We start from the raw sequence: 24168 nt of genomic DNA, 5'->3' as shown, positions 1-24168 counted from the left end.
GCAAGAAAAGAAAAAGAAAAGCCATGACACGTGAAAGGGATATCAAAGCGCCGACCAAACTTTTCGAAACGAACAAAGATGGCAATGCGCTTAGTCAACCTCCTCCATAGCGCTCTCGCCAGCAGCAGCGGGTGCCTCCTCGGCGTCCTTGGTCTCCTGCTCCGTCTCGACCTCCTCGTCGACGTTAAGGCCGAGGGAGACGAGCTTGTGGATGCGCTCGGCGTACTGGACGGGCTCGTCAATGGTGAAGCCAGAGACAAGGAGCGAGGTCTCGAAGAGGAGCATGGTGATGGACTTGACGGTGCGGTCCTCCTCGCCATCGGCCTCGACCTTGCGCTTGAGCTCCTTGATGATGGCAGACTTGGGCGAGATCTCGAAGGTCTTCTTGGAAGACATGTAGGAGCTCATGGAGGTGTCACGGAGAGCCTGGGCCTTCATGATGCGCTCCATGTTGGCGGACCAACCGAACTGGCCGGTACGGATGGCGCAGGGGGAGCCGATGAGCTTGTGAGAGACAACAACCTTCTCGACCTTGTCGCCGAGAACGTTCTTGAGGCTCTTGGCGAGGCTCTCGTACTCCTTCTCCTCGGCCTCGCGCTCAGCCTTCTCCTCCTCAGACTCCTCAAGCTCGAAGTCCTTGGTGATGTCGACAAGCTTCTTGCCGTCGAACTCCTTGAGCTGAGTCATGGCGTACTCGTCGATGGGGTCGACAAGGAAGAGAACCTCGAAGCCCTTGTCCTTGAGAGTGTCGAGGAAAGGAGACTTCTGGACAGCCTTGAGCGACTCGCCGGTGATGTAGTACATCTGCTTCTGGTGCTCGGGCATGCGGGTGACGTAGTCGGTGAGGGAAGTGAGCTCCTCGCCAGACTTGGTGGAGTTGAATCGCAGGAGCTTAGCAAGCTGCGAGCGGTTCTGGGAGTCCTCGTGGATACCAAGCTTGATGTTCTTGCCAAAGGCAGTGTAGAACTTGTCGAACTGCTCGCGGTCCTCGGCGATCTCGTTGAAGAGCTCGAGGGTCTTCTTGACAATGTTCTTGCGGATGACCTTCATGATCTTGTTCTGCTGGAGAGTCTCACGGGACAGGTTGAGAGGAAGGTCCTCAGAGTCGACGACACCCTTGACGAAGCTCAGCCACTCAGGGATGAGCTCGGTGGCGTCGTCAGTGATGAAGACACGGCGGACGTAGAGCTTGATGTTGTTCTTGGTCTTCTTGGTCTCGAACAGGTCGAAGGGGGCGCGCTTGGGAACGAAGAGGATGGCGCGGAACTCGAGCTGACCCTCAACAGAGAAGTGCTTGACGGCGAGGTGGTCCTCCCAGTCGTTGGAGAGGGACTTGTAGAAGGAACCGTACTCCTCCTGGGAGATGTCGGCAGGGTTGCGTGTCCAGATGGGCTTGGTCTTGTTGAGCTCCTCCTCCTCGATCTTGGACTCCTTGACCTTCTTGGTCTTCTTCTCCTTCTTCTCCTCCTCCTCGTCGTCGACCTCCTCAACCTTGGGCTTGTTGTCGTCACCCTCGGTGGTCTCGGCGGCGGCATCCTCATCCTCGACCTCGGTCTCAGTCTCCTTGAGAACGTGGAGGTAGATGGGGTAGGAGATGAACTCGGAGTGCTTCTTGACGACCTCCTTGATCTTGGACTCGTTGAGGTAGTCGAGCTGCTCGTCCTTCAGGTGAAGGATGATCTTGGTACCGCGGCCAATCTGCTCGCCCTCGGTATCCTCAGTGATCTTGAAAGTGCCACCAGCGCTGGACTCCCAGATGTACTGCTCGTCATCGTTGTTCTTGGAGACGACGGTGACGCGGTCGGCGACAAGGTAGGCAGAGTAGAAACCAACACCAAACTGACCGATCATGGAAATGTCAGCACCGGCAGTGAGGGCCTCCATGAACTGCTTGGTGCCAGAGCGGGCAATGGTACCAAGGTTGTTGATCAGGTCAGCCTTGGTCATACCAATACCGCTGTCCTGGATGGTGAGGGTCTTGTTCTCCTTGTTGGGGATGATGTCGACGCGGAGGTCCTTGCCGGTGTCCAGCTTGCTGGGGTCTGACAGAGACTCATATCTGATCTTGTCGATGGCATCGGAGGCGTTGGAGATGAGTTCTCGCAGGAAGATCTCCTTGTTTGAGTAGACGGTGTTGATGATGAGGCCGAGCAGCTGAGAGATCTCAGCCTGGAACTCGAAGGTTTCACCAGACATGGTGGCGGTTGTGTGGGCTGTGAGAAGACTCGTTAGACCTGAGCGGCGGCTGTAGCCTCACGACACTGTGAAGCTGCAATGTCGGTGTAGAGACAAACGTACAAATTAGGCGGGGTAGAGGTGGTATCAAGCTCTGCTGTGGTGTGTGTGCAAGAGCAAGCGCTGAGACAATATGTCTATGAGTGTAAGGTGTGGTGAGAGCACTTCAATGGAGAAACGAGGGCGAAGAGGCAGAGTTTGGTGCTCATATAGGCCCTAGTGGGGAGCTTCAGAATCCGGTCGAAGTTCTTGGAGCAGGCAGAATGTTCTGGAAGTGGGGCCAGGTGTCTCGGGCGGTCTGCTGCGCGTTAGCCAATCACACCAGCAGACGCCGCGAAGACATTGCTTGTAGAACGAAGCCGAGTACAAACAGAAGCTCACGAGGAGTGGCCAGAATCCTCAACTTTTTTGGCCCGACTTCTCTGTATGCACACGTTGCCCGTCTTGCATCATACACCAGCACAAGCTCGAAATTCGCCTTTCGAAAGCAGCCAACCCCAATTAGCCGCTGTCTCACAACACCAGGCTGCTCAGAGCCAAATCCCGCGAGCCTCCACTCCCCAGCAACGGCTCCACTCCGTGAGGGGCGCGGCGCCTGCAGGTGCCTGTCCACTGTTGTGAGCACTTGCTACGTGTCGCAGCAATCACTGACCGCGTCTGTGTGCTGCCGCTATGCAATTGCCTACCACGCGGCTGCCGTCACTCCAAGTTCGCAGGCTGAGCTGCAAGCATCGTTCACCTCCGCGCTGTCAGCCTTGCATAGCCTCAACCCTCAATATCTTCACTTGCGTTGCAGCCTGCACCGCGCTCAAGCCTCGTCCATTCTATGCGCTTCTACGCCACCGTCACTGACTATAACATCTACCGGTCCGTAAATTATAGACTGACCATGTGTTTTGTGCTTGGCAAGCAATTGCCATCGCAAACATCAATTGACTGCTACGTCTCTCCCCGAATCTCCACATCGTTATCCCCACAACAACAAGTGGCGCTTTTTATCGATACGCAATGCTGCTGTTCGCGAACGCATACGCGTCCCCCCTAGATCACTGGGAATTGAGGCCTACTGTTGTCTTGGACGTAAGATGGAATAAGTCATCTGTAGAACATGGAGAAGGTCATTTGTAAGAACGGTCTGTGCTTGGGAATCTCGACAGCCCAGGTCACAAGGAAAGGTTGAGAAAACCGCAGTAATCATTCAGATGAGACATGACTTACTACCTAGTGCGGGGTTGAAACCGATGTTTATGACAGAAACAGCACGAGACATGCTCGTTCACTTTGGGTAGGCTGAGAATAGCTGTTTTGATAATGCATGGTGCACCAGGTGATGTGGTGATCGAACAGACTGTGAAGATATTGCACAACATCGCGAACGCAAGTATTGAATAACCGTGTAAAGAGTACAAGTAGACAGAGAAAAGTAACACCATTTAGGATGTGATGCTGATTGGACTTCCATTGTTGGCTAAACTCGCCTGCAGCTACACCATTCGCTACTTGCATCAATCAGGTCATATTGCCAGGTGTGACTAAACTGTGCGGCACTGTTTGATCATGAAGATGGTCAAGGCTGCAGCTTCGACACTATCTGTTGTTCATATCATTGCTTCGTAAATACAAGAAGTTATGCGAAATCTAGATAAACGACCTCAAGAACTCGCCAAGTGCCATGATAGCCATAGCTTGGCCGTAAGGCATGCTTGTGACCGCAATATCCTTGTAGTGCTGCAGTGTGTGTCCCATGCCCGTGCCAAAACTGGTGTTCAGCAGCTCACCCTCGGGGTTAATGTTGGCAAGGACAGCCTTGATGGCCCTGACCGCCGAGTCTTGGTACTCCGAGCCCTTGAGATAACGCTTCCTCACAGCCTTCAGCATACCGTACGCGAACCCAGCCGTTGCTGATGCCTCAACGTACGAGCCCTCGGAAGCCGGAACATCGAGCAATGTGCACCACATGCCGTCCTCCTGCTGCAGCTTGACCAGCGCCTTGCACTGCGCTTCGAGAATGCCGACAAGGAACAACCTTGTCGGATCCGATTCCTTCAAATCCAAAAGCTCGATAAAGTCAGGGATGACAATGGTCAGCCACGAATTTCCTCTCGCCCACCTCGCCCGCGCAAAGTTGTGTCCCACCTTCCCGTCCTTGTCCTCGAACTTCCACCCGTGGAAGAACAGCCCTGTCGTGGGATCAAACAGGTACTGGCAGTGCAGAATAAATTGCCTCTTCGCTTCCTCAATGTACTCGGGTCGGTTGAGCGTGAGTCCGATCTTAGCCAGAGGCAGCGCGCTCATCATGAGCGTGTCGTCCCAGAGCTCGTCCTTGTTGTACTCGAGATACGTCTCGTGCTGGAAACCACCGTACTTTGTGCGCGGCAAGTCGTGCATCACCCACTCCGCCCACGTGTCCAGCCAAGGGATGAATGTCTTGTCGCCTGTGTCCTCGTACAGGTACGCCAGCGCGAGGAACGGGGACATGGTGTTGATGTTCTTGGTTGTGCCTTTGGAGAGCTGCTTGGAGTACCAGCCCAGCATGATGTCTTTTGTGGCTTGGTTGCCGGTCAGAGTGTAGTAGTGCCAAAGACCGTACAGACCGATGCCGTGCGTCCACTCCCAGCCGTCCCAGCCTTTGGTGTCGATGATGCGGCCATCAGGAAGCTTGAGCAGGAATTCGCCAGTTGTGTCAGCAATGTTGATCAAATTTTGCGTGAGAAGGTCGATTGAAGTTGTGATTTGCTCCTTCTTGAGCTCGTGGATGGTAAGCGACGACATCTTGAAATCGCTGGGCGTGTCCAATTCACTGCGCAAGGTCTTGTGAGAAGCTCTGGATAGGAGGCTTGGAGGTTCTGTAGCCTGCGAAAGCACAGTAGCTCGAGAAACGCGTGTAGGTGCTCAGAAAACGAGGAAATAGATGACACGGTGGAACTGGACGCGCGAGAACAAGTCTGGGAAGCTTCTAATGCATAAGTTAAACCTAACGAAGCTCATTGCCGGATTCGTGTCATGCTGCACCGACATCGTTACCCTCTACACCGGTGGTGCCGACGAGGGTGCTGGTCTCCACGTGGGGTCGCTGTCAACATGTGGAGTCCCCAAGGTTCGTGGGAGCGCGGCTCTTGCCTTCCTTGCAACTCTATCGACGCTCAACACCACCACCGACCGCACAGAAGGGAAGAGTAGCCGTCCTCGGCATGCAATATACCGGTGTTTGTCGGCAGTTGCGCCGATGAAGTGCTTGCAGGTCGCGTGTTTGGCCAGGCGGGTCTCAGGCTGGGCAGGAAAATGAAAGGCAGGTTCGACTGACTGGGGAGGCTTCCTACGCTAGATTGTGAAAGAAGCCACTGATGGCCTCTCGGTTCTGCGGCAAAATATTTCCACCAGCCGTGGCAACCGCTTACAGTATCTTCGCCTGATGATCTCACGAGGTAACATCGTCACATGCACATGCGACTCATCAGAGGCGCTCTTCGGCCTGCTTTGCACCGTCTCTTCACCGACATGCCAATCAGCCAAGACTGTGGCATATCCACATTGCTTGATCCTGCAGCGACAAGACCCCGCACTCCACACTCTGTATGGCCGACATGACATCCGGGGCGCCGAACCTGGGGGACTAGCGATTCAGGGTTGGTCTTGGTCGTAGCGAATCCTACGGTGGGCCGCACCATGATAGACCAAGCTCATGAATGGCGGGCGTGGCATTGGTGCTCCCAACATTGCGGAGTAGGACGTCCGCATGGGGTTAAGAAGCCGGGGCAACTGGGGATGCAACACACAGACGGAACAATCAACACGGGGTAGAAATATCAAGGTCGGGGACTCCGCATTCTGCAGCTCATTCTGAGTCCTGAGGTCTTTCTTTTCCAATTTCTCTCAAGTCAGTTTCTTCCAGTGCCAACCCTGGGAGGTACAGTCAATATGACCGCTCAGGACGACAAGAAGGACATCACGCAGCTCGAGCGCACCCTCTCAGGCGCTGATGAGAAGGGCGACCACGTCGACTACACCCGTGTCGACAATGAAGTCGCCAAGTACGCCGATGCCACTGGAGTCATCATCACAGAGGAGGAGGACAAGCGCCTGAAGAAGATGATCGACAGGCGTGTGCTTCCGATCATGGTCTTCACCTACTTCCTGCAGGCGCTCGACAAGGGTACAATGTCCTTTGCTGCTATCATGGGCATCCGTGAAGATATCCCTGGTCTCACACCCAAGGTTAGTCCAAGTCAGATGCTTCTCGACACCTCAGCTAATGAGCCTGCAGTTCGCCTGGTTGACTACCTGTATCTACTTGGCTGTACTTGTTGTTGAATACCCGACCAACTGGATCATCCAGCGTGTGCCCGTGGCCAAATACCTTGGCTTCAACATTCTGGCCTGGTCCACTGTTCTGTGCTTGCACGCCGTCTGCTTCACCTTCCCTGCCCTTGTCTCTATCCGAACTCTGCTCGGTGTCTTCGAGGCTGTCTGCCAGCCTGCGTTCCTGATCATGAGCTCTATCTGGTACAAGCGCTCCGAGCAGGCTCAAGTCGTCACCTACTGGTACATGATGAACGGAGCGCAGCAGATGGTCGGTGGCCTGCTCGCTTACGCCTTCTCCCAGATCAGACACCCTTCATACAAGCCTAACCCCGGCCATGCAGCCATCAGGTCCTGGCAGGCGATCTTCATCACCTATGGCTGTATCTCTTTCCTTTGGGGCTTGTTCGTCATCTACTGGCTCCCGGACTCTCCCATGCGCGCCAAGTGCTTCTCGGAAGAGGACAAGAAGCTGATGGTCGAGCGCGTTCGGTCCAACCAGACCGGTCTCCAGAACAAGACCTTCCGCGCGTACCAGCTCAAGGAGGCTCTCACCGATCCTCAGACGTACTGCTACATGTTGATTCAGATCTGCACGACTCTGCCTACCTCCGGACTCGGCGCCTTCTACAACATCATCATCAAGGGCCTCGAGTTCAGCGTTCTCGAGACGCAGCTTCTCGCCATGGTGCTTGGTGCCATTATCATTTTCACGCTCATGACTTCTGCGTGGGCAACGAGGAAGTGGAACCAGAACCTGTACACCATGCTTGTCTTCTTGATTCCGTAGGTCTCGCCCAGCATTTTCAATCGTATGTCACAAACTAACGCCTCCTAGATCCTTCATCGGCACAATCGTAATCATGACTGTCAAGAACACCAACCACGCTACCCGCGCCGGACTCCTCATCTCCTACTGGATCATCTTCACCTTCTGGGCGGCGCAGGGTCTCGGCATGTCGATGCTGACGCGAAACGTCGGAGGGCAGACGAAGAAATCCGTCTGCATCACCATGAACTTCCTAGCCTGGTGCGCAGGAAACGCCACTGGACCACAAGTCTTCTTCCCCGGCGACGCGCCACGCTACCTCAAGGCCTTTTCCATCCACCTCGGCTGCTACAGCGTCTTGGTCTTCGTCATCCTATTTCTGCGCTGGGACCTGACGCGCCGCAACAACAAGAAGGACCGCGAGTTTGGCGAGGAGATCAACTCGGCGCACGGCTTCGACGATCTGACAGACAAGGAAAACCCCAACTTCCGCTACGTCTTCTAGACGCCTGCTGCCGCTGCGGCAATGTCACGATGAAAGGAACGACATCATGATATCCTGCTATAGTCTACACTCTCCAATCAATGCAAAATGCTGCACTCAACATCATGCTTTGACTTGCATCGTGCTCGTGAGTACACCTAGTCTTACAACGACACCCTCCAAGACTGCCTAGCCCAGCCACGACGCACGGCGGAAAAGCTTGTGTCGCCATGCAGCTGCTCGCTAAATACAGAAGGAGCGGTGCTTGTCTCTACTGCATGCGTCTACTACGGCGCCTGTGATAGGTGCGCTGCTTTCAGGTAATGCGTTTAAGCTCTGTGGAAGATGTTCCGAGCCGATTTCGCGGCGTGTTCGGTGGTGTTTGTAATGATTAGGGTAGACGTCTCGAGGTGCTTTGACTGGGCTTGGGGCAGGTTTCTTAGCATTGGGTGACGAGCATTCGGTGTTTGACAGAGACGTCATGGCGGCAAGGAAGTCTGTAGACATTCGATGAGGCAGTCAGATGTAGGTGAAAATGGTGAAAGCGAGCACTATCGCATTCTGACAATCATGCACGTAAAGTACCAACGCAATAGCGACATACAATCGTTGCCTGTACGCGAACGAGATGGGTATCAATCTGCCGGACACAGGAAACGAACACTCAATCCAGCCAGAGCTATCTACTCAGACTTCCTGATCAGACGATCGCCTGGCTTGACCCTCTGTGCCCATTCTGTCCAGCTGCCGTCGTAGATTCGTCGCTGTTCAAGCGGGAAACCAGCCTCGGTGAGAGCTGCATCGATGACTGCCGCAGTAACACCAGTGCCGCAACTGGCGATGATGGGCTTTGAGGGGTCAATGTTCTTGGATTTGAACACTTCCTGCAGCTTGGCAGCTGGCAGGAGCGTCTTGCTGTCGGCGTCTAGGAGCTCAGAGACGGGGACTGAGGTCGAGTGGGGGATGTGTCCGGAAGAGAGGCCTATCAAGTCAACATGGGAGGTACAAGACGAATTGGACTGAAACGTACCCTCTCGCGGCTCTGGGTCAGTACCCTTCCATCGTCCTAGGCTTCGGGCATCGAGGATCTGCACTTCCTCTGCACCTTCCAGCCCTTGCTCCTTTGCGATATCACGAACCTCCTCGAAGGCTACCACCTTTGTACTGTCGAGCTCCGGCACAGGGTAGTCGACTTCGTCAGCAGCGCTAGGCTCACCGCTCTCTGTAGGGTAGCCGTCCTCTACCCACTTGCGGAAGTTGTTCAGGACGTGTACGTCGGTATGACCAAACGCCTGCAGGGTCCAGCCCACTCGAGGAGCAGAGAAGATGCCCAACTCCTTGCTGTCGTACACGACCACGCTGTCGTGCCTTCGAATGCCCAGCTTGCGCATGGCAATGGCAAAGTCTTCCGCTGAGGGCAGCATGTGGGGGTACGGCGAATCAGGGTCCTTGACGGCATCGAGGTCGAAGAACTGCGCGCGAGGAATGCGCTCGGCTAGAAAGGTCTCCCTGCCGTCGCGGCCATCGTTGGGCAGGAACCACGAAGCGCACAGCGGGACAATCTTGGGCGCTGTAGAGAGCTTGCTGCTGATGTTTCTCTTAAGCGCTGTGTCCAGCTGAGCGGGGCTGACAAGATATGTCTCGAGGCCGTACTGGGCCATGGCGGCTCTGCCCGTTGCAAAAGTGCGAGTGCAAGACAGGTTGGGGACGGGGTGCAGGAAGCTACGGAAGCTGGAGAGTCGGTGCAGCATTGTGGGTATGGGAAGCTGTAGGCTATCGAGGACTATCAGTCACCGCAATTTAGGAGAGTGGAGAGCGTGTCGAGGCGAGAGAGGAGCTCTTGTCTTGCTTGTCCATTGCGCGATTGAGGGCACGAATTAGCTCCCAGACTAGAGCCAGCTGCAGGAGCGCCCATCGCAACCTCCACCCTCTCTGCGCTGGGGCCTGGGACTGCACTTACCCGCGGCTTCAGTTCTTGGTCAGCATCGCCTACTGTGTTTGTGACATTCACAGCGGACGGGATGCTATCGTACTGCAAGTCTATCGGTCTGTTGCCCGACTGTCGTCATCCGAGACCGGCATTGTGTTTTGTGGGGGAGCTGTGGAGCAGCACGAGCCAGTGCAGGGGTCGCTGCTTGACCGCCCGCCTGACCCCTGCTGACAGCATTCTGCCACCATTCTGCCATCATTCTGCCGGCATTCTGCCGAGCTGTTTGTTTTCGTCCCAAGAGCCGACGACAGCAAGCAACAAGCCAAGCAGCCATGAAGGTCACAATCAAGGAGTGGAATGCAGTGGCCGCCTGGCGCTGGGACATGCCCGACGACGACGTGTGTGGTATTTGCCGCAACCCCTACGACAGCACCTGCTCCAAGTGCAAGTTTCCAGGCGACGAGTGCCCGCTGCGTATGTCGACCTATGCGCCTCGATGATCCTGCTGACTATCCGCAGTCCTCGGCGAATGCAACCACTCCTTCCACATGGTACACTCACCATCGAGTAGGAAAGGAGTTTGACTGACACGGCGCAGCACTGCATCTTCTCGTGGCTCAAGCAGGAGAGCTCGCAGGAAAAGTGCCCCATGTGTCGTCAACGTGAGTAGCGCCTGGATGTTGGATTGCAGTCACTGACACCGACATGCAGCTTTCAAATCGAAGAGTCAAGATGCCTCCGCCACCGGTGCCCAAGAGCCTGCCCAGGCTCCAGACAGCGGCCCTGTTTAATACCAGATACCCCAAGACACGACACCACGAATGCGAAGAGACATCTTGCACCGCTTCGACAGGCTCGGACGTGGCAGAAGGGCTAGCTTCACACCAGCAGGATGCGTAGGAGGACACCGCGGCAATCATTTGGCTCAACCGGCGTTTGGAAGATACCCCTGGGATTGCTTGTAGGTAGAAGAAATGAAGACGTGACTTGCACTGTCCGTCCTGACGTTGCATCAGGTCTGTCCAACATTCACATGCCATTGTGCACGGACCACTACAATACTCGTTATCGATTACGAACGTCGAGCTCAACCGGAGCTCTGGTAGCTGTTCCTAGTCTTCGATCCACCCAACGCCTTTTACCATGTTCAACAACCCAAGTCTCTCGAAATCGCCTCCGCCACCCCGGTCCGCGAACGCACCAAGATCGCCGGCGCATCCGCAGTTCGAAGAGCCCCCAGAAGACAACCTGCCAGAAGAGCGGCAGCCGCAGCCTGGAGACGCGCCCGACGACGACGAGATACCATACCCTGAACCCAGCTCCGAGCAGACTCTTCTACCTCCGCCAAACTTCAGGCCCTTCTTTGCCCTCGTAGAAGACTCAACGTCGGGCGAGCACTATCATCCATACGTACATTATGTCTTCGCAGACGACGACCCTGTCATCGTGACGGCGGCGTCGATGCGTGGTCTGGGCCTAGACGATACAAGATACCTGCCACATGATGCACTAGAGGGGCATGAGAAAGACCAAGACCAGGCCAGTGAAGGGAGAGAAGACCAGCATTCGTCTGTCGAGTCTCCGCTGCCACCTCCCATACCTGGCGTTAGAGAGCACTACCTCATAGTTGATGTAGGAGCAGACGGGCGTACAGTCGTCGATGCACAGTCGTTATCTTCGGCCTGGCAGATAACAAACGCGTCGGTACGGACAGCGCCGTCCTTCGACGAGAGCTCGCCAGATCAAGGCTTCATGCTGCGAATAGAGGGAGTAGAGGTGTCGAACAGAAAGAAGGGGAAAGCCAAGGGGCGCCCTGGTGACAACATTCTGAGCGAGGCAAGAGAACGCAACGAGGGCGATATCTTCGCAGCGCTCGATGGGCTCGTAGAAGGTATCGAGGGTAGTCTCGCGGTGGCTAGCAAGATCACAGGGTTCGGCTCTAGGGAGAAGGAGGTAGAGACACAGGCAGAGCTAAGGCCGGACACAGGAGAGAAGAGCGCGGTCGAAGAAACGTGATGAAAGATTCACCACGGACTTGATCTCATCAGACAGCACCCGTTACAGCCAGGCAGTGCCGGCAAGGCTAGATGGTCACCTCTTCCCCAGCCGACTCCAACCCCCGCAACAGTCATGTGGGCAGAGCCGTATTACGATTTATGAAGTACAATAATGCCACTGTCCGCTCGCGCTCTGGAAAGCGCTCCGTAAAGTCTACAGTGCCATGTAATCTCTGCGAAGCGCTGCGAAGACCTCTTCAAGAGTTTGCTGATCCTCGGATTGGCTTCCAGCGAGAAAGCAACAACTCTGAGTCAGAGACGTAGTCCATTCCCTCTCCTGTCGCGCCTGCCGTCCAATAGCTAGCGCTTGGACGGTGTGTGTGATGAATACTCTCACCTCACCATTAGCGAGCTGAAGCTTGCTTCTCGTCTGTCATAACTCGCTCTCCTTCACACCACAGTCCTTACAACCATTCCTCCGCACAGTCATGGCTCTCCTTCAGTGCCTTCTCAGCACTCTGCTTGCTCTCAGCGTCACTGAGGCTTACAAGCTCGACAAGAAGTTCGACGCATACAACTTCTTCACTTCGTTTGACTTCATTAACACCCACGACAAGTACACTGGTGGGTGTGCCAGCTATGTCTCTAAGGATGAAGCCATTTCGACGGGCCTTGCCAAAATCATTGGAAGCCAAACCTACCTTGGTGTCGACAACAACTCTGTCGTCGATGTGACGCCTCAAGGTGGCCGCAAGAGCGTGCGTCTCGAGAGTCATCACACAATCGACAACGGCATTATCATTGCAGACTTCGAGCATCTTCCAGCGAGCGCTTGTGGCATGTGGCCTGCTTTGTAAGTTTAATCATCAGTACTCTACCAATGTCGTCCGCCTCGAAGCTCTGAAAACGACTGCAATCGAATCTATTACCGTCACACATGCTAACAGGCTGTAAGCTGGCTCTCGCACGACGATGAACATGATGGTGACGTCTACTCTGAGATCGACATTGTCGAGTCCGTTTCCTACCTCCCTCGGAACGAGATTACCCTCCTCACCAACCCAAGCCAATGCACCATGACAGCTCAGAGCGGCACTGGATTTGTGTTGAGTACCAACTGCGACTACGATACTGGAGGCTGCGGTGTCACTGCTCCTTATGGCACGTTCGGCGATTCCTTCAACAGGAACGGTGGCGGTGTCTGGGCTACTCAGATCGAAGCTGGCGGTATCAAGATCTGGTACTTCGCAGAGTCCGCCATTCCAGCTGACATCAAGAGCGACAGCCCTGACCCAAGCAAATGGGGCATGCCTGTCATGTGCTTCGTGCCTCAAAACTGCGACATTGGCAACGCCTGGAAGAAGATGAAGATTGTGTGTCTCCTTGTGCACAATGAGTGTACTCTCAGCAGCTAATATCTGAAAGATCATTAACATCACTTTCTGTGGTGAGTCTGCTGGCGGTGCGGCTTGGAACGGCTACACCCAGTGTCGCGCAAGGACGGGTTTCGCTTCTTGCAACGACTATGTTGCGAAGACACCCTCCGCTTTTGACGACGTGTACTTCCTGATCAACTCGATTAAGACCTACCACGACTAAGACTGCAGTTTGTGAGCGTGTCATGGAGATGGAATGAGATGTGGGGACAAACATAACTACAAAACGAGTAGAAAATGCTGACTGATGAACTCATTTATGGTCTTGCCAACTCCATGCGTCTATCTCTAGTATAATCGTCCCCAGCCTACCATGGGATGTCCACTCCAAACCGATCAACTAATCTTCCACTATCCTCCTTCGTCAGCCCTTCCATTACCTTCAGGCAGCCCTGCAAACTCTCCTCTGGACTAATCGCTCCCTCTTCTTTCCAATCCACGAGCTTCGTCTCCACACGTCCTGGATGCAGCAACAAGAACGTGGCCTCCGGTACGTCAAGCACAAAGCTCTTTACCACGGCATTCAGCGCCGCCTTGCTAGCTCGGTACGCATACCCGCCACCCGCCTTGTTCGCGCTCACACTCCCCATTCTGCTCGAGAGAATGACCACCTCTGCATTTGGCGACAGGCGGAGGTTAGGCAGGAAGGAGGTGACGACATTGAAAGTGCCCCAGGTGTTTACTTCAAACGCCCTGGTGAAAGTAGAGTGATCCATGACATCCATCGTCTCTGCCGCAGCGACATCTCCTCTTTTCTCCTTGACTACCTCTGGGACCAGACCCCGTACACCCGCACAGTGGATCAGGAGGTCAATGGGTTCATTGGAGAGCTTGGCCGCGAGCGAGCAGATTTGGTGAGACGAAGTGACGTCTGTCTGGACGAAGGTTACATTGCTTGATTTGAGTGCATTATGTGTCTCTACCGGGAGAGGGCTTGCGTCGAGGGCGATGATCGACGAACTTCCATCTTGCGAAGTGTAGTGTTTGAGGAAAGCCAGCCCAAGGCCAGACGAGGCGCCTGTTATGAGGATCGTCCGTGACATGTTCTTTGTGGAGATTGGTTGTTTGGTTCGGATGCTGCGAGGCTGATGGTCCGAGCCAACACCGAGGGTTGTTGCTGAACGGACAGTCGAGCGAGTCCTAATAAAGCAATGTTTTCATCTGCGTGGGATAGGGCACTTCTTCCGCGCGGATAGCTGCATTAGCGTATGACGCTCAGCGTCCGTTTACAGTTGCCGATGCTGTGGTTCCCCGCTATTACCGTGGAGCCCGATGCCGAGCCCGTTGGTGCTTCGGGATGTGCAAGTCATCGTGTCTGGTATAAGTATATAAGCCGAATTCAAGAGCTAGGCTATAGTGTACGGTCGCAACAACACGACTGTTTGATCAAAGAAAGACCCTGAAGATGTTCTACCGCCCAGGCAAAGACGACCATGGCCTGCCTCATGATCCTTTCAAGGTATATATATCACCTATTTCGACCATTGTCACACATATTACTCCCCAGATCAACCCGCGACACTTACCAACATCACAGGCCTGCGTAGTGCCCCGCCCTATCGGCTGGATCAGCACGCTCAGCCCAACCGGCCAGGCGAATCTGGCGCCCTACTCTCAATTCAACAACCTCACCTTCGACCCTCCGTACGTCATGTTCAGCGCCAACCAAACACCGACAGCACAGCAAAAAGACACCGTCATCAACACCGAAGCCACGGGCAAGTTCTGCTGGAACCTAGCTACCTACGACCTGCGCGAAGCCGTCAACATCACCGCCGAGCAGACAGAGTATGGCGTCGACGAGTTTGAGCACGCGGGGCTGGCAAAAATCGATAGCAGGATTAGCGAGGTCGATGTGAATGGCGAGAAGAAACTGATTCCGATGGTGAGAGATAGTCCCGTGAGATTCGAGTGCGAGCATTACACCACGCTGCGGCTGCCGGGGAATCCGCCAATGGGGGCTGTAGACGTGGTGATTGGACGGGTTGTTGGCATTCATATCGACGAGAGGGTTTTGACGGACGGGAAGATTGATATTCAGAAGACTGGTGAGTTTGCCTTTTTGTTTTGGTTTAGTGGGTCGTGCTGATGAATACAGTGCCCATTGCTCGGTGTGGATATTACGAATACGCAGTTATCAGGGATGTGTTTGAGATGAGGGTTCCAGGGCTTTGTGAGGATATGCTTGCGGGGTTGGAAGGGGATAGTAAGAAGAATCAGGCGATTCTTGGCAGGGAGAAGAAAGGAGTGATGAGGGGGGAAGATGCAGAGGCTGAGAAGGAGGGTTGACCGGAGTGTGAATCGAACGAGACCAATTTCCAAGATACACAAGTTCAAGACTGCGCTCTTGTACTGTCTCACAGCGTGGTATCGATGTAAAGCGCGTCATGGCCGTGTGCGACTTCGGTTAGATCGGCCCTTAGCGTAGTTTGCCTTACCTTCGCTCATTGGCACACCGTCGAACACTGCCACGATCATGAGGTCTTGTCGTATCTTGTTCACACTCAGGCGCTCTGGGTATGCTTCCTACACGACTGCGACGCCGATGTGTGGCCGACAGATACCAAGACTGAGCTGTCTACGACTGCACAATGGATGACTTGCTTCCATCATACGAGAGTGCGATTCAGCAGAACCCATGGACGTTGATAGCACCCTACCTTCCTTCGGACGATATCTGCTCGGCAGCTCTCGTGTGTAAGAAGTGGCATGAAATCTTCACACCGCACCTGTGGGGTAGCCCTGCGTCTCACTTTGGCGTAGAGAACGATACTGTGTATAGTGGGTTAATGAGCCGGTGTACGAGTGCTACAAGTGCTAAGTTGAACAGCCGCTCTTACGCGCTTCAAGCGCACCCTACCGTATGCGAGATCCTTTGTACGCGATTTGACGCATACTCTCCAGTTCCCGCCAGCGCACGCAGAGATCTATGGCGGGCCACACTCTGAGTGGCTACGAGACTGCCTCGAACGACTGCCTCGCCTCCAATGCCTTATGGTCAACGGACTTCCATTTTTCGACCACGCAGCGCTCCTGACTCTGCGACACGCCAGTTCATGGTGGACCGCTAACCGCCCAGTTGCATATCCTATGTTTGGCCTGCGCTTATTGGATGCTTCAGGCTGCACTAATGGGACGTCTACTGGTCTTGCAGAAGCGCTTCCTCACTTCCCTGATCTCGTGTCTTTGGACTTGTCGAGAACGCCAGCTGCTCGGTCTGATGTGGTGCTGAGCAAGTTGAAGTATCTGCGTAATCTGCGAGTGCTGAATCTCGAGGGCCTGGGACTGAAAGATGCTGAATTCTCGATCATCGCGCCTTCTATTGGTACCCGTGTCAGGAGTCTCAACATGAGCGACAACCATCTGACGGACTCCAGCGCTAGGCTGCTCCTTGATCACTGCCTGAAAGAAACGACTATACCGGCGCATGTGACAAGATCACCTCTACCTCCGGTCGAGCATGGTCAGTTGGACGGAGGCTTGGATGCGCACGAGTCGGAAGATCTCGTGAATCATCTTCGACAGAGGTTGACCAAAGGGTTTTTCGGCAGCCTGGCAATCGAGGAGGGCCGGGATATAGGCATCACTCATCTGTACCTGTCCCGAAACTCCATGACAGTCGAGGGCATCTCCGGACTGCTCCGATCGAAGCGTCTACGGGTACTAGATGTCGGAGTCCTACCCGCTGTGCTGTTGAGACCCATGCAGCCTTCCAAAGAGAACGTTGATGACAGTATGAATCTTCCAGGTGTGGCGAAGATGACGCCCATCCTGTCGGAATTCGCTGCTCCTAAGATGAAGTATCTCAGAATCAACTACCAGATCGTGACCGAGGATGCGCCAGTGGACGCACTCCCATCACCACGGGCCGAGCTTAATGGGGATCTTGGCTTGTACGCACCGTCCGATGCACATGAACTCGAAGCTGCTCAACAGCAACTGCCCATGCCTGAACTCAGCTCTGTGGACAACGCCGTCTCGGAGCTTCCTGGGAGTCCCGCTTACCCGGTAGAACTGCCTGGTTCTTTTCCATCCGAAGCGGCCTTGACATGGCGGAAGAATAGTAAACTGGCGCGAATGCCCTCGATCAAAGTCACCCCGGAGCCGCAGGAAATCAAACGTGGTGCAGCGTATGCACCAGAACCAGTTTTCGTGGATTTACCAATGTCGCCAACCCGCCCGCTTCTGCCTGGCAGTGAGGAACGAAGACCCCTCTCTACTGGAGACTCGTCGCCTGACCATTTGGCGGCACTTTCACCAGTTCTTTCTAGCAGCATGCCAAACAGATCCTCTGGCACAAGGTCGCGCCACAACTCCACCCATTTTATCGAGGACCGCAGGGCCAGGCTTGAGCTTCGACAGTCACAAGAAAATCGGCTGCACCCAGGCATGCTTCCCAATGTACATACCCTGGTTTTGACCGATGTTCCAACGTCTACGACCGATCGAGGTCTTATTGATCGGCTTACACAGTACATCAAAGACGCCGCAGAAGAAGCGTCGATAGCCAAGCAGCGTGCAAGACACACGTACATGCTGCCGCCTGGGCGTAGCCGCAATCTTGCCGAGCGAGAGTACGCACGTGGTCTCTTTGCGCTGAAGCGTATCGTCTTCGAGATGGCACCTCCTCAGGTAGCACACAAGAAGATCTCTACAAGTTGGAGGGCATACCCTACGAAGTCATCTACCGAAGACGCAGACTCAGAAGCTTTCTGGGAAGCAGCAGCGCTCGATTTTTCCTTCTTCGACGACGAAGAGTGTGGTGTCCCAACGAGAGAGCCTGGACGTGGGCTGCCACTGGCAGCGATGGGTGGTCTTGAGTTGGCTGTCCAACACCCTGCCCCAGCAACAGAACCAAGAAGACCAGAACCTGCAGTGCAGCCGCAACTCGATGTAGTTGCAGAGATTGGCAAATTTCGCGGGGAGAAGAAGTCTGCATACAGCAATCTGATTGGCATGGGAGAGACCGACCCAGAAGTGGAAGGCTACTGGCCGGGAAACATCACCGTGGTGCGGAAGCCAGTAGATATAGGCGCCGGAGAGCTGGACTGCTACGGCAACAGATACCAAGGCTGGGGACTGTACCGGTGAGAGTCGTTCGTGTGCTTGCGGAGATACATCAATTCAGCAGTATGTCTTGGGAGTGTTCAGTGGTTCGGCCTGGTACCCTCTTTCAGCCTTCCTGCAGCCACAACCCAATCAGCGTGCTGACTGCTTCGCAACCCCGCATGAACAACGCGTTATCAGGGTGCATAAGATCAGCGTTCGGATGCGTAGACGATGCCCTGCATCAACGTCGCTCGTTCACGTGGTTCCAATGCGTCGATATGCGTCAGGCATCCACGGTGGCACGGCCGCCCTTGTCTTTCATTCACTGAGGGTTACAGCCCGGGCTTTTCTTTGTTCACCAACTCTCTCTGCGTTTCACTCGTCTGTTTCGCTTACATACCGTCAGCTTGTTCTAATATGAGCTGTTCATGAGGGTTCGTGACCATTGCGGTACAACCCCCTCCAGCCTGGCGCCATGGGACAGACTTCGAGCCGCCACACAGTGTCCACAAGAGCGAGCAATCGCTCGACGGTTTCTAAGTACCGCGGGCAAAACGAAGGCTCAGACGATGTCCTGGAAAGCTCGTATGATGCGCTGAGATCGCTCCATCGAAGCACTTCGCACCGACCGGAAGGGCAAAGCGTGAAGTCTTCCTCGAGACCTCTAAAGAACACTCCCGGCAATGCAGCACCAACCAGCGCTCGAGGAGAACAGGTCGATAAGCAACGAAAGTACACTACCTCAGATCGGCGATACTACCATGATGTCGGGCCAAATCGTCGCCACGGCATCGAGGTACCCCGGCCCTCGAATCCGAACTCTGGATCCCAACATTCGAAGTCAGGGTCGCATGAACGAAAAGCCAAAGAGAAGAAAGAATGTGTCATCTGCACCGACAGCCGCTCGCTCTCACACTTCTCTTCCCACCCGCCAACAGCACAGTGCAGCCACAATGCGGACGTGTGTCGGAGGTGTCTTCGGACATGGATCCGCACCACGTTCGTGTCCAAGATCTGGGACGAGATCAACTGCCCTACCTGCTCCAAACGCCTGGCCTATGAGGACGTCCGTCGGTTCGCGCCGTCCGACGTCTTCTGCAAGTATGACCAGCTCAGCGCTAAGGCCGCCCTTGAAGCCATCCCAGGCTTCCGTTGGTGTGTTATGAAGGGCTGCAAATCCGGCCAAGTGCACAAAGGAGCCTCGAATCGGTTCCGCTGTGTAGGGTGCAGGCAGAGCCACTGCGTCAAGCACAACATGGCGTGGCACAAGGGGGAAAGCTGTAAGGAACACGACTACAGGTCCGTCCCGTCCGTATTGTGCGAAGCGTTTGATGGCACTGACAGGTTCCAGAACGAACAGGAAGATCAAGAAAGAAGAGGAGAGAGCGAGCAAGAGGCTGATGCAGGAGATAGCCAAGATCTGCCCGGGCTGCAAACGCCCGATCGAAAAGAGCTATGGGTGCGACCATATGACCTGTGAGTTGAGCGCCAGCTGTGCACGTTCTTTCTCCTGACTGCGTTTGCGTAGGCACCAAGTGCAAACAGGAGTTCTGCTGGCAATGCCTCGCGCTGTATCGGAAGAAGGGTGGTCATAGTTCTGTCACTCACCGTGTTGAGTGTGTGTACTTTGCGGACGATGCTCAACACGCTGGCGCAGTTGTGTGGGAGGAAGGGTTCAGGTTGCATCGTTAGCAGTCGCGCTTCTGGCCAGGGCTTGAATGGTAAGTGTATCCGTTTTTTCTCCAACGCAATGCGTTTTGTGCACAACTGCTATCGGAGAATCGGTGTCCGCGCTGCGTGGTGCTCCGCTCCGAACCGTCGCTGCAACGGCTGGCCTGCGTTTCGCAGCGGTCCGTCATGGCCCCGAGCGCTTCGAAAGCTAGTGCGTGGCCACTCTTTGGTCTTGCTCTGCTCCGCCTGCATCACACACTTCGTAGTTCACCTCGGCCGACGGTGATTACACGCGCGGCTGCAGACCCAGTCCTGTGGGGATTTTTGGAACGACGACAGATTTCTACGGAGTCCAAGGAACGCGAAGGCGAGCGGACGACTGAAAAGGACACTACGGTCGTACACCCATGTACAATTTCGCACAACGCCCACAACCACAACCCTCGTCGATGCCCACTGTGAAGCCTAGTCACACCTCGATATACGCGCATCCTTTCAAATCGGACAACGCGACTAACGTGTAATCTGTTCCAATCCAGCCAATGTGGAAATTGTCGCCTTCGATCCAGATCCCCGCCTAAACCCCAGGTAGTGTACAACCGACAGTACGAATCCTTCAGCCGCTTTAACCGACAAACTGCTAAGATCCTAAGCGACATGCCCAAGCAACGCCAAACCTGTACGCGATGCAGCCAACGCCGGCAAAAGTGCGACCGCAGCAAGACGGGAAAGGCACCGTGCAGCCGATGTGTGCAGAACAACGAAGGCCACCTGTGTAGTACGACATGGGCCGGAGGCTACGACCCATCTGTACATCGAAAGTACCCCAGGAAATCTTCACCGAGTGCGTCATGGCCCGCAAGCAGCGAGACCGCATCTTCGCTAGACACTCCACCGGCCATGCAGCCTGTTGAGCAGCTCAGGCTGCCAGCTTTAACTCCTGGTATGTTCGATCGTCGTCCTACCCGGGCTACGTTCCTCCGGTCAAGTGCTCATCATCCCCAAGATATTCAAACCCCATCACGTGGTCGCGATCCAGCCTTGCCCCCGCACTTCAGATCACAGACATTGCTGGCTGGCCCTCTATCCGCTGTGGGACCAGAAGCTCTGTCGGCGGGCGCTTCTCGGTATCCGGACATCACAATTGGCGCACTAATATCAGAAAAAGATGTATCGACGCCAAACCTACTGGACCAAGAGTCCAAGAACACGCGACTGCAGGAGACCCCCTTCACTGAGAAGGTCGGAACTGCAGCAAACTCTACCAGCTGCTTCTCGCCTGCTGCGAGAGCAGTCGAGTCGATGCAAATGCAGTCCCTCTTGCCTCCCGTTGAGAAAATCGCTCAGATCGTAGAATATCACGAACAATACTTGACGTACTGGGCTGGTGGCCTATATCATGGCCCTAGCTTCAGGAAACAACTGCAAAAAGCTTGCAATCAGTCGGGAAAGCTAGACCTGTTGACGGTAGATTGGCGGTGGACCGCTTTGCTCTTCTCCATCCTCTCTTCCGGTCTCATTGGAGCACCGGAAGGCGTGTCGCTCGAGTGGGGCTTCACCATCGAGGAGAAAGTCCGATTGTCACGCTTGTGGGGAGCCGCAACTGTGACCTGTCTAAACCTCGGTGACTACACTTCACGATATCATCTGAACTCGGTGCAGGCCATCTTTAACCTGCACGGTTTCGAGCACCTCGTTGGGTCGTCGAATCAATGGGCTGCATTACGTAGCGTGGCAATGGTGATTGCACGAGGTTTGAACCTGCATAGGCTCAGTGCGCATCCCGACGACCAAAGGCTACCGTACCTGAACGAGGAACAGAAGGAGGCTTTTATCGAGCGCGAGATTGGTCGTCGGGTCTGGTATACCGCAGCGACCCAGGAGTGGCTGTGCTCGAGCTCTCAAACTTTCCCAGGATACAATGTTCAACGGAAGCACTTTACTACCGCAAAGCCGGCTATCTTCGACGAGGACACGATCATGCCTGTCGAGGAAGGCACGCCGACTTTTGCCGTGATCGGAAACTACTTCTTCGAGTACGCCTTTCTACTGCTCCAGTTCGGGGATGCAATGCTGGATGCCGAGGACCTGGACGAGCAGTCGAGGTACAACTTAATTTTGAAGTGGGATGGAGAGCTACGAGCAAACTACGCAGACACACTTCCCAAGTGCTTGTCGCATCGGACACCCCTCCAGCCTCACTGGCCGAAATGGGTCAGCTGGGCGCGAAGACTACATGAAGCGTCCTGTAGCCACAAGATCATTATGATCCACCAGAGCTTCCTCAACAAGAGCTTCAAGGACGTCCGGTACACCTACAGCCGGTGGGCGTGCGCGACAGCAGCAAGGCACGTACTTTCACTGTACCCCAAACGAGAACCCGATGAGCCACAGTTTTGGGTCGAACAAGCCTTCTGCATCACAGCCGGCATCTGCCTGATCCTCGATTTGTTTCATCGCTCCGAAATCAACGCAGAGGCGCAGGAGTATCTTGCTTGCGTAAAGCGTGCTGTCGTGTATCTGGCATCCTTCCCAACTAGCTCAGTTGCGAATCACGGTGTGCGGGTACTAACCTCTCTACTGCAAGAGTACTCCAAGAAGTCCGAGACTGCGAGGAGCTTGACTCAGCCGAGAGCTCATTCTCAAGTCCCGTCAACCCAGGCACCTCAAACTCCGGCAGGGTTTGACGATGTTTCGCTCGCGGAGGCTACGCTCCTGCCTCCAGCCCTTCCCTCCAACCCCGAGGTCCCTCTATCAAGCGAAGCGACGGCGGCATTCAACTTCGACATCGACATGATGGAGTTTGAAGACCTTTTGGACAATCTGCCTACCAAGATGGGGGTTGATGGCAATGTCTTCTATGACAGCATGCTATCCGCAGCAAACGGACAGTTTAATGGAGGCTGGTAGCAACAGCAGATATCCTTTTCTAGACTGGTGGGTACGCGTTGCAGGAAGGAGGTCTCTGATCGGTTGTTGTAGTGTCAGCGCTGTACGCAGTTACCGAGGCATGAGTGACCCCACTGCAGTCGATCTCCCGCCCTGCATAGCGATGCGTCGTCCATCGTCTTCCATCAACCGACCATGTAAAAGGACCAGGATCGCGAGCAGTCCCCAGTGAAACCACACTGCACACGATGAAAGCGATACTCGTTGACCGCTTCATGACAGTGAGTTGTATTATCGATATTCCTGTCAACTGCTTACCCATCCTAGGATGTTGCGAGCGTACAACCCAGAAATGTAGCAACGCCCGAACCACGGCCACCCAAACAACTACACATCAAGATTACACATGCGGCAGTTACACATGTTGACATTCTATATGCCCAAGGCCTGCACCAGAACAACAAGCGGCACGTGCAACCGCCCTTCATTCTAGGTACTGAGTTCTCTGGCATTGTCACTGCAGCCCCACGCACATCACTTTTCAAGCCCGGCGCACGCGTCTTGGGCGGCGGTCTCGGCTCTTTCGCAGAGGAAATCTGCGTTGACGAAGCGAGTGTGCGCCTTGTGCCAGACCAGTGGACTAACGCTGAGGCCTGTGCGGTCGGTGCAAGTGGCGCTGTAAGCTATGGTGCTCTTGTTAGTGTCGCGCAAGTGAAGGCCGGTGAGACGGTATTGGTGCTGGGTGCGAGCGGAGGCTTGGGTGTTATGGCAATACAGATTGCGAAAGCGCTTGGAGCCCAGGTGATTGCTGTTGTTGGAGATGCGGAAAAGGGCGAGGTGGTGAAAAGAATCGGTGCGGACGCTGCTGTCAATTATCATGATGCGAAATGGGAAGAGAAGGTCAAAGACCTGACACCTGGCAAGCAAGGCGTGGAGGTAGTGTACGATGCGATCGGTGCGGTAGAGAGCGGAATTCAATGCCTGAAATACAGAGGCAGACTTGTCGTCGTAGGGTTTGCAGCGAGGGGCGGCAAGATGGAGAGCATCCGGGCGAATCGCATTCTGTTGAAGAGCGCCATGGTGCATGGCTATGTGAGTTTGAAATGCTTTCCTCACGTGTTCAATGGCTGATGAAGCAAAGCGATTTGGTGAGGACGGAAGACATGATCCGCAAAGGACGAAAGACGTTTGGGACGGCTTCATGAGGTTGGCCGACGACGGCAAGATACAGCCAGTCATCTATAAGGAGGACTACTGGGGGCTCGAGGCTGTATCGCGGGCGCTGGCAGATGCACAGAAGCGCAAGGCTTGGGGGAGGGCCGTTGTGAGGATCAACGAGGAGGCGGAGAAGGAATTGCAGAAGCGGAAAGCGAGGCTGTAGTTGTAATCGTGAAGGAAAGCGGACTTCA

General features: G+C 54.8%; 13 protein-coding genes across 13 annotated transcripts; 9 read left to right on the top strand and 4 right to left on the bottom strand.

Moving 5' to 3' along the window:
• Positions 1 to 90: 90 nt before the first annotated feature.
• EKO05_0004315 (Hsp90 chaperone hsp82) lies at positions 91 to 2196 on the bottom strand (the record flags this gene model as incomplete). Its single annotated transcript, XM_038945556.1, has 1 exon — positions 91 to 2196. One exon carries the CDS (start codon positions 2194 to 2196, stop codon positions 91 to 93), a length of 2106 nt encoding a protein of 701 aa, XP_038800124.1.
• A 1677-nt stretch (positions 2197 to 3873) lies between these two features.
• EKO05_0004314 (Unsaturated rhamnogalacturonyl hydrolase) lies at positions 3874 to 5007 on the bottom strand (the record flags this gene model as incomplete). The annotated part of the gene is made up of 1 exon (XM_038945555.1): positions 3874 to 5007. One exon carries the CDS (start codon positions 5005 to 5007, stop codon positions 3874 to 3876), a length of 1134 nt encoding a protein of 377 aa, XP_038800123.1.
• Positions 5008 to 6153: 1146 nt separating this feature from the next.
• Positions 6154 to 7808, top strand: EKO05_0004313 (uncharacterized protein; the record flags this gene model as incomplete). Its single annotated transcript, XM_038938814.1, has 3 exons — positions 6154 to 6450; positions 6500 to 7320; positions 7373 to 7808. 3 exons carry the CDS (start codon positions 6154 to 6156, stop codon positions 7806 to 7808), a joined length of 1554 nt encoding a protein of 517 aa, XP_038800122.1.
• A 662-nt stretch (positions 7809 to 8470) lies between these two features.
• Positions 8471 to 9538, bottom strand: EKO05_0004312 (uncharacterized protein; the record flags this gene model as incomplete). The annotated part of the gene is made up of 2 exons (XM_038938724.1): positions 8471 to 8769; positions 8818 to 9538. The coding sequence occupies 2 exons, from the start codon at positions 9536 to 9538 to the stop codon at positions 8471 to 8473; spliced, it is 1020 nt and encodes a 339-aa protein (XP_038800121.1).
• A 511-nt stretch (positions 9539 to 10049) lies between these two features.
• On the top strand, positions 10050 to 10508 carry EKO05_0004311 (ubiquitin-protein ligase Anaphase Promoting Complex; the record flags this gene model as incomplete). The annotated part of the gene is made up of 4 exons (XM_038938681.1): positions 10050 to 10191; positions 10237 to 10268; positions 10316 to 10379; positions 10429 to 10508. The coding sequence occupies 4 exons, from the start codon at positions 10050 to 10052 to the stop codon at positions 10506 to 10508; spliced, it is 318 nt and encodes a 105-aa protein (XP_038800120.1).
• Positions 10509 to 10860: 352 nt separating this feature from the next.
• On the top strand, positions 10861 to 11733 carry EKO05_0004310 (uncharacterized protein; the record flags this gene model as incomplete). The annotated part of the gene is made up of 1 exon (XM_038945554.1): positions 10861 to 11733. The coding sequence occupies one exon, from the start codon at positions 10861 to 10863 to the stop codon at positions 11731 to 11733; it is 873 nt and encodes a 290-aa protein (XP_038800119.1).
• Positions 11734 to 12202: 469 nt separating this feature from the next.
• On the top strand, positions 12203 to 13313 carry EKO05_0004309 (uncharacterized protein; the record flags this gene model as incomplete). The annotated part of the gene is made up of 3 exons (XM_038938765.1): positions 12203 to 12567; positions 12670 to 13087; positions 13140 to 13313. The coding sequence occupies 3 exons, from the start codon at positions 12203 to 12205 to the stop codon at positions 13311 to 13313; spliced, it is 957 nt and encodes a 318-aa protein (XP_038800118.1).
• Positions 13314 to 13458: 145 nt separating this feature from the next.
• EKO05_0004308 (uncharacterized protein) lies at positions 13459 to 14193 on the bottom strand (the record flags this gene model as incomplete). The annotated part of the gene is made up of 1 exon (XM_038945553.1): positions 13459 to 14193. The coding sequence occupies one exon, from the start codon at positions 14191 to 14193 to the stop codon at positions 13459 to 13461; it is 735 nt and encodes a 244-aa protein (XP_038800117.1).
• Positions 14194 to 14555: 362 nt separating this feature from the next.
• On the top strand, positions 14556 to 15439 carry EKO05_0004307 (uncharacterized protein; the record flags this gene model as incomplete). The annotated part of the gene is made up of 2 exons (XM_059636358.1): positions 14556 to 15198; positions 15249 to 15439. The coding sequence occupies 2 exons, from the start codon at positions 14556 to 14558 to the stop codon at positions 15437 to 15439; spliced, it is 834 nt and encodes a 277-aa protein (XP_059492341.1).
• A 302-nt stretch (positions 15440 to 15741) lies between these two features.
• On the top strand, positions 15742 to 18241 carry EKO05_0004306 (uncharacterized protein; the record flags this gene model as incomplete). Its single annotated transcript, XM_038939086.1, has 2 exons — positions 15742 to 15931; positions 15981 to 18241. The coding sequence occupies 2 exons, from the start codon at positions 15742 to 15744 to the stop codon at positions 18239 to 18241; spliced, it is 2451 nt and encodes an 816-aa protein (XP_038800115.1).
• Positions 18242 to 18674: 433 nt separating this feature from the next.
• On the top strand, positions 18675 to 19891 carry EKO05_0004305 (uncharacterized protein; the record flags this gene model as incomplete). Its single annotated transcript, XM_038939130.1, has 3 exons — positions 18675 to 19498; positions 19551 to 19675; positions 19728 to 19891. The coding sequence occupies 3 exons, from the start codon at positions 18675 to 18677 to the stop codon at positions 19889 to 19891; spliced, it is 1113 nt and encodes a 370-aa protein (XP_038800114.1).
• Positions 19892 to 20527: 636 nt separating this feature from the next.
• EKO05_0004304 (uncharacterized protein) lies at positions 20528 to 22780 on the top strand (the record flags this gene model as incomplete). Its single annotated transcript, XM_059636357.1, has 2 exons — positions 20528 to 20813; positions 20877 to 22780. The coding sequence occupies 2 exons, from the start codon at positions 20528 to 20530 to the stop codon at positions 22778 to 22780; spliced, it is 2190 nt and encodes a 729-aa protein (XP_059492340.1).
• Positions 22781 to 23007: 227 nt separating this feature from the next.
• On the top strand, positions 23008 to 24140 carry EKO05_0004303 (transcription elongation factor spt5; the record flags this gene model as incomplete). The annotated part of the gene is made up of 3 exons (XM_038938853.1): positions 23008 to 23040; positions 23087 to 23851; positions 23901 to 24140. The coding sequence occupies 3 exons, from the start codon at positions 23008 to 23010 to the stop codon at positions 24138 to 24140; spliced, it is 1038 nt and encodes a 345-aa protein (XP_038800112.1).
• Between the last annotated feature and the right edge of the window lie 28 nt (positions 24141 to 24168).

This window comes from Ascochyta rabiei, chromosome 6 (assembly GCF_004011695.2).
Source record: "Ascochyta rabiei chromosome 6, complete sequence".
Taxonomy (NCBI): Eukaryota; Fungi; Ascomycota; class Dothideomycetes; order Pleosporales; family Didymellaceae; genus Ascochyta; species Ascochyta rabiei.
Note: the sequence above shows the minus strand (reverse complement) of the source record. Positions and strands in the feature narration are given on the sequence as shown.